This window comes from Spinacia oleracea, chromosome 1 (genome assembly GCF_020520425.1).
Source record: "Spinacia oleracea cultivar Varoflay chromosome 1, BTI_SOV_V1, whole genome shotgun sequence".
In the NCBI taxonomy this organism is placed as follows: domain Eukaryota; kingdom Viridiplantae; phylum Streptophyta; class Magnoliopsida; order Caryophyllales; family Amaranthaceae; genus Spinacia; species Spinacia oleracea.
In genome coordinates, this window is record NC_079487.1 from 128,594,258 (window position 1) to 128,606,336 (window position 12,079).

The window sequence follows — 12,079 nt, forward strand, 5'->3', positions numbered from 1 at the left end:
AACGATAGTAGGACAGAATAATATTCATAACATTGGAAATGTCCTTAAAATTTCAATCTGTCATTAACAAAATTACGTAGTACATTGGACAAAAGCTAATCTTACATATTCATCGCCTTTAATCCTCACCTTGTTTCTTCATGTGGGACAACTCATGAAGTGTTATTGTTTAAACACGTGTATTACGTTTTTCCACAGACATGGTATACGTTAATTTAGGTAAATTAGGTAGTGAAATCATCGTTAGAGTGTCATTCTTGCTCGGGACAACAAACAAGTCTATTCGAACAGAACCTTAACTTCTTGCTTAACCATCTAACCTCAGTTAATTTAAACTGCCCTAAGTTTTAACTAATCTAAAATTGGGACCATAATTCAGTTGGATATGGGCCCACTTTAACCATGTCAACTGAGTGCTGCTATCTACTTACTACCCTTAAACATTAGTCTAATTTTATGAATGGCCACTAAAATTAAAGTCGCTAACATATTAATTAGTAGTAAAGATAATTGCGGTAGGTAATTTGAGAATTTGGTGTTTAATTAATTATTAAGTCACTGAATTTCGTGTTATAATTTGTATCTATTCATGTTGATTGAGTGCTTAATCAACGGTTGGATCAGATGTTAGCATCGAATTAGAGGTTTGTTGTCGATGAACACAAAGTAGCAAGTTAGTGATTTAATGTTGGTGGGTTTGTATGGATGTTTTACCATAATTTAAGCTACATTTCTTACAATCTGTTGCCCCTTCGTCAACAATGCTCCCACTTAGGCTCTGCTTGTTTTGAAAGAAGTTTTTTCCGTTTTTAAATTTTTAATAAATGGTTGCTCTTTAATAATTGTGTGTTCGAAATAAAAATTGATTAATCCTTGTTTTAGTTGAGCACGTCAATACAAAAATCTATATAAGTCGGTCTTATGTATAATGTGAATTTCTTACTAAATAGTTATACTTTTAATCAAATAGTTAATCAATATGATCAAATAGTTATATTCTACTATTATTAGTTATACTTTCTGATCAAATAGTTATACCTTTAATCAAATAGTTTATATCAACGGTTTTATGCATATGGCGTTCTCATAGGAGACATGTTTGTACATCAATGCATCCGATATACTCTGTACTTTGTATATAATGACCTAAATACTACTCCCTTCGTCACTTAATACTCACACATGTTTAACCGGTGCGGAGTTTAAAACATTTGAATTGACTTATTAATTTAATGGGTGTTACTTGATAGTGGAGTATTTTTTTAATATAGTTAGTAGGAAATGTGTAAGGGGTGGGAAGTGGTGAGTGTGGAGTGTGAATTTTTAAATGATTTTTTGTAGGGAGTATGGGTGTAGTGAGTTAGTATGTAAGTGTGAGAAATAATATGATATTGGTAAAAATTTCCATTTATAAAAGCGGTGCAAGTATTAAGGGACAGTCCAAAAAGGAAAGCGGTGCCAGTGTTAAGGGAAGGAGGGAGTAAACAATTTTCCTTGATAGAGTTGGTTTTCTCAACTGGATTAATTAAAGGTAATATCTTTTCTTATATACCAATTTATCATTGATCGTCGGATCAGTAGACCTGACTAATGGTCGTTTGGATCAGTTAGAAATTTTCGGGTCTCCTAATTTGAGTCGGTTACTAGTTTAGATCGAGTCCATCTGAATATCGGGCTTACTTTGTTTTGTGGTTAGTCAGATCGGTCTGATTTGGGTTAATATTAGTTCAGGTCATATCGGATTGTCTCATATAAGATCATATTTTTTTCGAATATATTAGTCAAGTAATTGTTTATAAAACTATCTAGTTTCAGGTCAAACCAGCCAGGATACTTGGTTCAGATCGATTACGATGTGAACCATTTTCAATTTCGAGGCAAATTCGAGTTATCATTTCAGGTCAAAATCGGGTATCGAATCGGGTGAATGTGATGGAGTCAATTTTGCAAGGTTTAAGTTCGTCGGTCATTAATATTTATAATGGATAAGATGGGAGTTCTAAATAATTAGAAAACTATATGATATTTGTGTATTGACCCACCAAATGATTTTAGAATAAGACTCACTTGGATTTATGTATTGTCGTTCTTTCCTACTCCGTATATGTTTCAATAGTCCAACAAAGCTCCACATACTCCGTAACTTAAATTTGGCAATTCCGATAACAAAAAAACGAGAGAAAGAAAATGGGAAAACAAAAATTGTGGTAGTAATAAGATCTTATAACTTGGATCAGTTTTCACGTGCTCGATCATGAATGTGACTTTTCAAATTTTGCGAGATTCATTATATTTTTAAAACAAAAAATCTTTCGTAAATAAATGTTAGACAAAAATTGTCAGAACTTATTGTTTTTTTTGTTGGTTGCCCTTAAAGCCAATTGCATGTGTTTTAGCTACTTATCTTGGCTGTCTAAGCCTTCAAATTTGTGGTTGTATATGTGGGGAATCCCTCTTTTCCCTATCACTTTCTCTATGATTCTCACTATCAATTCAAACCGGCAAATTCATACTTATCTCCGAGTTTTTCCTATTACAGTATCACACCCATGTAGTACTACCATATATTATAGTCGGTTTATATGTTAAAATTACGTCATGCAATCAATAGTCCCTATCTGCCACGCACAATTCAATTCTCAACATTGAATTGGTGTGAGTGATATACTTGTATAGTCGTATATGACACTGTAAAAACCATCTATAGTAATTAGATGGTCAAACTCGTCTAATCCCAACCAGATCCACTCGACCAGTACATTTCAACATGTACGTTTCAATTTTTTCTGACCCAACCCACCCTGACCCTCACTCGTGCTGGTCAACCAACTCCGACCAACAATCCAACAGTTTCATCCAAAATCCACCCGACCTGCCTCGTTGGCCATTTCAAGTCATAATAATGGTGTATGGATGAGAAAATATCACGAAAAGGCAAAGACTAGTGAAACAATGGAGTAAAAGAATCTAAAAGTTCAAATTGAATTTGTCCGAACCACAAAGGATGGAATGGCCCCTTATCCTATCATCAACAACTTTGGGTAGCTTTTCGGTTGGCGTACGGGCTAACTCCTTTGGTATTATTCATTAGATTTTTCCATCAAATTAACCAAAACAAAAAATGAGGAAATTTCTTGTATCTTAAGGTTTATGATGTTGTTAATTAGGTACGGAAATTTAGATACTGAATACGTCCATGTTAAGGGTCCTTTTTTAGTATAAGAAAGTAACAAGAAGAATATATTTTTGCTTCCTTTTCTTCTATTTTGGGAAATTTCCCTCCTAGTAAAACAAAGGTATTTGGAACCATTTTCCCATTTTGGAGAGAAAATTAAGAGCGTATGTCTTATGTAAACAAAAAATTTAAATGAAAATAAGTTAAAAAGTAAAAATTGGTTAAAAAAACAAGTTATATGTGTTCTTACAATGCGCTGGTTAAGACCAATGATGTTTTGGCCTGGTGGTTAAGACTGAGGGTATGTGCATAGGTCTCAGGTTCGAATCCTCCGCCCCCATTTGTAATTTATATTGCCCTTGTGGCTCATTTGACCAAAAACAATGCGTTGATTAATTAATAGCTTACATAAACATTTTAATAAATCGAGCGCACATTAAGTAATTGAATGACGGCTCGCTCTATTCCTCTCTTCTATTTCTCTATTTTAGCTCACATCTCCTACCTCCTCCATTTTCACCCTAATATATGAACTTTTAAGTAATTTAGTAACGGCGAATTGAGGAATTAAAAATCAAGCTCGGACTTTATCGGTGTCGCATAATATAACGCTGATCTTATGATTTTATTAGGAAATTTGTATAATTTTTCAAGATAATTGTTTACTTTATGCTTAATAAGCTATACCGTGCAGGATAATTTTAGTATAAACCGAAGACAGTCAATAAATTTTGAATACGAACAACTTAATACGGAATTCGATTAGGTAAATGGATAACCAATCCTTCCAAATATAGAGATGATTTATTTTTAAAACAAAACTGAAAAAAAGCAAAGCCTAAGAAACAATACAAATTTGGTAAGCTTCCCCATAGTGTGATCCTTGACATGCTCTTATCCACATAAGTAGTGGGCAATTAGGCAAAGTTCTTGCCACCACCAAGTGTCGCGATTCCCAAGGCTTATCACTAAAATACAAATCACAAAAAAAAGTATTATTACTCCGTAGTTAGTAAGTAATTAAATTAATACATGTAATTAAACTACCAATGATTTGTACCAAGTATTTTAGTCTTATAGAATTTTAGGAAAAGACATGTCATGAACCGCATGTTTACGACAAGCTAAAGGCAAGCCACATCTACGCAACCAAACACCCAAAATTAAATATGATTTGATTAATACGGATCGACTACTTTGTATCGTTTTTTGGTTGGTTGCTACAATTATTACTTAATTAGGTTTTGTGGCCAAGTACTATGAATGTCAATCACTTTGGTTTACCTTAATTTTGTCGTGCTTTATTCCTGCGGACGTACAATACGTACTATAATTTATCCGCAATAACAATAGTTTGATCGATTAATATAAATGTTTATATGTATAGATTAGACGTATTATACAAAGTGTGAGAATTTTAAAATTATCTCCAATTATTAAGTATAAGTGGAGGAGAAATGTTGAGATTGAGCAATGATCGATGATGAGGAGTGAAATGTATGTTCTACTAATTATACCATGTATATTCATTGAACATAATGTTTAAAGTAGTTTTTTCTAATTAACTCTTTAAGATAATGAAGGCAGCACATAAGCCAGATTCGGTCAATAAACCTAATCATGTATTTGTAATTTGATTCTTTGAAGTTAGTATAAAAAAACGAATTATATGTGTAAATATGATAGTAAGAAGGTGTAATAAACGGGCAAAAGGATAAACGCTTAAAGCTAGCGGTACAATGTGCAAGGATTTTGAGCTACTTTCATCTATGGAGTAGCAGGTATGATCATACTAGTAAATGGAAATGAATTACGGAGTACTTCATACCATGTATAATGTTCGACCAACAACAACATTCTATAAATATCCGTTTTAAGGTAGTTAGGTACCATCAAAACAGTGAAAATAAAATCTTTCTTAATACTGATAAAACACATTTTATCTAGGGTGAAAATAACGGAGAAGGGGAAGTATAATAAACGCAATTGCCGGCCCAATAATGTAACGAGCCCTACAAATTGATCTCGTTACTTCTTGTAGGATAAATTAGTTGTAGAATGACGAGTGTATAAATGCCAGAGTGTGTACAACACAAAGTGATTGTACAATTGTAAGACAAATGACAATTGTTTTTGCTTTTAATTTGGGTAAGAAGGGGTTACGTGGAAGTATAAGATGCATGACAAATGGCAAAGGGATAAAAAGGAGTAAAAAAATAAATAAGGTGATGAACTAGTGCACGTCAACGGCAGCGTAGAAGTACTCACTACTCACTTCCCAACCAATCACCACATTCAGATACTCTCTCTCTCTCCTCTTACTAGCCTCGTATTCTGAGTTAGCCAATCATTTTGCTCCACCTCATTCTTCATCTCTGAGTAATAAATATTTTTTATTTTTTTAATAAAATAATGGGTAAAATGACCTTTGCATAAAATTGCCCCTATGTTGTGGTCTATATATGTCAACTACCTGCATCCTTTTTGGCCCAACTATCTCATGCCCATTTCTGTGGACCCCATTTCTAAAAGGAGCTGGAGCTGTTCTTCCAGATCAGATTTAGATCTTTAATTTTGCAGCCGTAAAACAAATTAGTGACAAGTGGCTTACTTATTTACTGCGTAATGGATGAACTCATCATAAAGTTTAAGGTTACGTTCCAACTTTGGACACCTCCCTTTCATTTTTGGAAAGGTTATTAAGGAACTCAATGCATCCGCCCTTTTTTTTTAACTGAATGAATTTGTATGGAATTGAATTGGACTATGATATTATTAAAACTCTAAAGTAAAATATGTCATATATATTATTATTTTGTTCTATATGATATCACATCATACATCTATATAAACGAATAAGCGGTGTGATTTTAGCAATTCAAATTAAATTCCACTTAAAATAAAAACAAAAGTCTGACTTGAACCTGTAATCTCTCATTAACAATGTGAAATAAATATCATATAAGTTAGGCATTTCTAAACAAGTTTATGTGCCACATGACGCTCTGTTTGTGAATATTTCATTTCACGTAAACTTTATATATTTAAAAATTTAGAAATGGAGCATGTATAAGATTCGATCCCGCAAGCTCACGTTTAAACAATGAAGTGTTTGCCATTGAGCTATAACACATTACATGCTATCATTGTTAAAAAAAAAACTAATAAATGTAATAAAAATGAATTGATTAATAATTTTTCAAAATACAAAATAAGAATAATATAAATGTTACTAATGCAGTAACCCGAGGCATCGCCCAGACCTAAAAACTAGTTTTATATTTAAAATGAGTGACTTTAGTATCAAAACTATAAAACAAAGACTAAGGTGAATCTGAACAAAGTGCAAAACACTAATTCTTAATTCTTAAATGGATATAGTCTACACTAAATTTATTATGACCCATGCGTAAAACAAGTCAACACTTAAATTACTAAAGTCAATGGATTTTTAATTTAACCCTTGGGAAATTGAAAAACCGAGATGTTATGGTGGCGTAATTGATGACAAATTCATCAATCTAATAAGTGACTGGTAAGTGATAAGCTTGAATCGTTGATGTTTATCACCGTCCTGTTTCTTGTTTTAGTTCCTTCACGCATTTGTTATGCGGTATGCCTTATTGTAGTGTATGCGATGATCATATAGTGTTGGATGGGCATTGACTCGATCTATAATAGTATTATCCATCATATGTGGAAAAAGCTACTTTTAGAAGGAAAAGGTTGATGGCCATGGAATCTTTTACACTTCTAGCCGAACTAACTATTGTATTAGCACCTTAAAAAAAAAAAACTATTGTGTTAGTACTTCGTAAGCAATTGATTGTTGGCGGTTGGATGGTTTATTTTACTTATTTAACTGACAATTTAACTATTTTATTTGTTATAAAATATGTTTGATAAAATTTGTTGTTGGATCTAATTAACAACTTCTACCACTAAATTTAAGTTAAAAGGAGCTCAAAGTAGCTTTCTCACTTTGATTGTTTGACCAAATGAGAAACACAAAAGTCAAGTCAAAAAAATAAAACCCAATAAATTTAAAAGTTATTCATCAAACAAGGTCTAATTTTAAGTCGATGTCAGGTCGTGAGAGATTAGCTTAAATTTACATTTACATTTATACTAGGATTTCATTAATTAGCGGGTAATATCTTTTTGAGTTGTTTCCTAATAAGGAGATTAGCTAGAATCTCTCTTGTTTAATGTTTTATCTTGAATTATGATTTATGAAATAGAACTTAAATTGAGTACGAAGTAGTTAAAAACTATGGAGTACAAGCTTAAGACTGTATGGATTATTTAATTATTTACTAGAATCCTATTACGTGTTATTAAGTAAAATAATCAGGTATGGGTTGATCCGACCATAAAGATTCTTAAACCGCGCACTATGTGTTTCTACTTTCTAGTACATCGTAAATTAGAGCTTATTCAAGCAACATATCATATTGTTAATTATGTGCTCCCTCTCCCCTCCTCCCGCGAAAAAATATAAAAAACATAAATTAGGTATGAAATTAATAACTACATACTTTGTACCAACTACCAAGTATGTAGTATCTTTGTTAGACATAATCAGTGTGAATGGGTGATGGTCTTGCATAGATGATATATGATCATGAACTACGTAGTAAAAACATTTTTTGTTTTGAGATTTACGACTGAACAACCCTATAATAAAAACTTTAGTTAACAAATTGACTAAAAAAAATAAAAAAATCATAAAAAATCGAACGATGCATCATTTATTTATCTATTGTTCTAGCTGGAATGGACAAAATAGAGGAGTCATGAAATGTAGTGGTATCACATATCATACTCCATACATTCACATTTTAAAAACACTTCCCCAAAATGCAATCTAAACCTTATCATTGTGATTTATAATTCAATGTTTTAGAAGATATGCGATCTCTTTCGTGCTTGTAGTAAAATCTTTACTTAAGATCATATTCTTGTTGCTCCTCAACAAGCAAAATCACGATCCTTATATAATATTATTATTATTATAAAATAAACAAAATACAACTGCATGCATCGAATAATTATTAGCACTTGTAGACCAAGTATTAGTAGTAGTGAGATTATTATAATCATATCATAAACTTGGTTTAATTTTATTAGAAACAGGGGATGAACAGGGCAAAGATTTATTATGTCACACAAAATATTTTATACAACCCCCAAATATTTGGAGATGGATTTTTAATATAAATTTATCTTATTTTGGTAATCCAAAGTGTTGCTAGGTTGTTGTTGTTCGAGAACCCATCTAACTTTCCTAGAACCATCCATATTAACCACGTGTCCAAATATATTCAAGAAACGTAAACTAAAGCTTACCAACCAACCAATATTGACCCTCCTCTTTCCAAATATTTTTGGTGAAAATCCTACTCTAGAAACCAATCTATTTATAAAGATTATAAAATCTAGTTAATCTACAATATCTAGTGAAATTGTCGTATATTTTGACGTAGTGTAAACATATTACAAATTTTCGTTTATAGTTATACTATGGTATAAACCAACATAAGTTGGTGGAGTTGGTGGGAAACTCACCTTAGGTCGAGTCCCATCAGCTACAAAAATGCTTGGAGTGACTTAAGTGAATACCTGCGTAGCTGGACTGGTTAACCTGTGCGAGGTGTTACTCCGCATTCTATTGGACTTATTTGACTGAACTTATTTTATCTGAAATAAGTCTAACTGAACAAAGCCTAATTATTGCTTGAAACATACTCCATATTTCTTTCTATTTCTATTTCATTAGAAAATTCCAAAAGAACGTTTTTGACATGAAATAAAATAATCTATATACACTACAACAAATCATACTTTCTCCGTCTTTTAATACTCGCAACGTTTGTTAGTTTCACGCATGCCAATGCACAACTTTGATCATTTATATTTTAAATTCTCTTTATGCAAAAATTATAAAAATTTGATATTTTGAAAATACACATTGAGACGAATCTAACAAGATCCCACATGACTATGTTTTATCTTATATAAAAAGCAATAAGAATAGTCAAAGTAGATTATATGAATAGTGAAAAAAGTCCAAACGTTGCGAGTATTAAAAGACGGAGGAAGTATTATTTTTCGAGGGTACCACCTCGACGTTGTAGTGAGAGTTGATTTCATAAATGGTAAATAGGTCATTTTAAAGTGATATATAACTTCCTGATGGAATGATTTACTTATTTGATGGACTAAAAATATTTCATATTAGCAATTGTAAAAGGGTTGCATTTTTAATGCCTTTTTCTTAACTATTATACACATACTCTCCGTTTTAACTACTATGTCAAATTCTTACTAGTATGTTGCGCGCATAGCTAATGGGAACATAGTCGTAGTTCAAATGTAGAATGAGTCTTTGAGAAGTAGGCAGATACAACTAATGAACTACTATAAAACATACTAGCATTCCTAATAGTAAATATGAATGGGTTAATAATAAGGATTTGTGATTTTCCTTCTACGTCAACGAAAGTTCTTATTCTTAACCAACTTTGGTGAGAATTTACCTTACGTCATCGTTTAAGAAACTTTCCTTTTTTATTTTTTTCCTTTTTCACACCTCTATATATACCACACGCCCTCTCTCTTTATTTGGTCCATGTCAAAAACACTTTTAAAAAAAAAAATCAGAGCCGAAAAGAAAAACAGAGTAAATTAAAAAACAGAGTAAATTAAAAAAACAAGAAAGCTTAACATCGAAGCTATAATGGAAGTTGAGAAGAAGCAAAGCTCAAACTGGGTCCGTGGGAAGTTGATTGGAAGAGGTTCGTACGGTTCAGTTTGCATCGGAATTAGAGAATCAGACGGCGGTCGTTTCGCGGTGAAGTCTGCGGACAAGAATTCCCCTTCTTCAATGGAAGCACTACAGAACGAGATTGAAATCCTCCGCTTTCTCTCTTCATCATCACCGTTCATCGTGGAGTGTTACGGCGATGACGAAACGGGGAATCTTCACTTGGAGTATCTCCCCGGTAGCGACGTGGCGAAATCCGGCGGAATTGGCGTCGGCATCGACGACGTGGAGTTAATCCGATCGTACGCGTGGTGTTTGGTGATGGCGTTGAAGGAGGTTCATTCAAAAGGGGTTGTCCACTGTGATGTGAAGGGGGGTAATGTTTTAGTGGGGTCCACTAAGGGAGTCGTTAAACTATCTGATTTTGGTTCGGCGAAGAAACTTGATGATCATCATGATCAAAAGATTGTGCCACGTGGGAGTCCACTTTGGATGGCCCCTGAGGTTGTCCGAGGTGAATCACAGGGTTGCGAGTCGGATATTTGGTCTCTTGGTTGCACGGTGCTCGAGATGTTCACCGGAGTGCCAGCGTGGAAGGATTGCGGGGTGGCCCACACTCTGTTTCAAATTGGGTACTCTGATGACCTGCCTGAGTACCCTCCTCACCTACCCGAACTCGCTAAAGACTTCTTAAATAAGTGCTTGATTCGCAACCCCGAACAACGATGGAGCTGCGATCAGCTGTTGCAACACCCATTCTTACTCCCTGTACCCGCCTCTATGATTGCTGAATCTTCTCCAAGAAGCATCTTTGATTGGCAGAATCTTGATTTCTCAGATGACGAGGAAGAATCATCACCATCACCATCCCCATCATCATCATCATCGTGCTATGATGTAGTCGATGAAATTTCAGTTAGGGACAGAATTGGTGAATTGGCAACAATGTCAGGGGCAAATTGGGAAAGTGACGGTTGGGTGGAGGTAAGAAACTTGAGGAAGGAGAAAGAAGAGGTTTCGGAGGGGACAAGTTGGGAATATTCCGATTCGGAGGAGGAGAATGTATTAAGTGGAGGGGTAAATTGGGAAACTCACGATGATGATTATCCCACGTGGTTTAATTTAAGTTGTGATAATGATAATGGAGAAGATGATGAGGAGAGCAGTATTAGCGGTGTAGACGGCGGTGATCGGTGCGGTCACGGTGATTCATATGGTGGGGATAGGAGAGAGAAATTAGTATCATTAGTTTTATCTTCATTGATTTTATTAGTTCTATTGTATTCTTCTTCCTCCAGAAATAAAAATAGTGACAGTAAATATGAATACTTCATTGGATCGTATTATTATTTCATCTATATTTCACGTTTCTTAATTTCAATAAATAACTCGATTTACAATAATGTCTCTCCATATCTTAAAAAAAAAAATTGTGAAATTAGTCGGGATATTGGAGCAAGTAGCAGTAGACTACCAGTATTATTAATTCTGAAGGATCGAACGAGTTTACTAATCAAAAGTCAATACCTGTTTTTTTTTTTTTTTTTGATAATCAGTCAATACCAAGTCAAAGTCTACCACATTGGTGTGCTACCTATTTTAGATAAGTATTCCTAAGTTTCTATTAGATCAATAGGTGATAAGCGGTTGTTTGGTTATTAATTGTTATTTTATTAAAAAAGTAGATATGATAGGAGTTAGTGGTTTATTTTTTTAATTGGTTGAAAGAGTGTGTGGGAACAAAAAAAAATTAGTGAGAAGAGAAAAAATATAATAATTGTGGGTTCGTTCATAATTTAGAAGTATAACAACTAATATGGGACGGATGAGATATTTCTATTTGCAACGTGATGATTTATTTGTTATAAATAGACTTGTATGCTTAATACGGAGTATACGTGATACGTCAATTCAAAACAATTGGGCTGTTATTATAAATGGGAAAATAACCAACAATTTAAGTCATACTAAATCAAACTAAACTAAACCATCACATTCCTTTAAAAAAATAAATAAAAAAAAACTAAAAAAAAACTAAACCATCATTAAAATAGTTGGAAGAATGATAATACAAGGTATAAGCGCGCAAGGTGAATCATTATGAAGTCGAAATTCAAAATCACATGAGGAACTAGACT

The 12,079-nt window shown here is 33.3% G+C and overlaps 1 protein-coding gene across 1 annotated transcript; it reads left to right on the forward strand.

Moving 5' to 3' along the window:
• The first annotated feature begins 9,792 nt into the window (after nt 1–9,792).
• On the forward strand, nt 9,793–11,583 carry LOC110794512 (mitogen-activated protein kinase kinase kinase 18-like). The gene has a single exon (XM_021999487.2). It carries the CDS (start codon nt 9,915–9,917, stop codon nt 11,556–11,558), a length of 1,644 nt encoding a protein of 547 aa, XP_021855179.2. The 5' UTR covers nt 9,793–9,914; the 3' UTR covers nt 11,559–11,583.
• Nucleotides 11,584–12,079: the final 496 nt, after the last annotated feature.

Excerpts from the sequence above, each read along its gene's own strand:
- LOC110794512 (XM_021999487.2), top strand. The coding sequence starts at position 9,915 with ATGGAAGTTGAGAAGAAGCAAAGCTCAAACTGGGTCCGTGGGAAGTTG.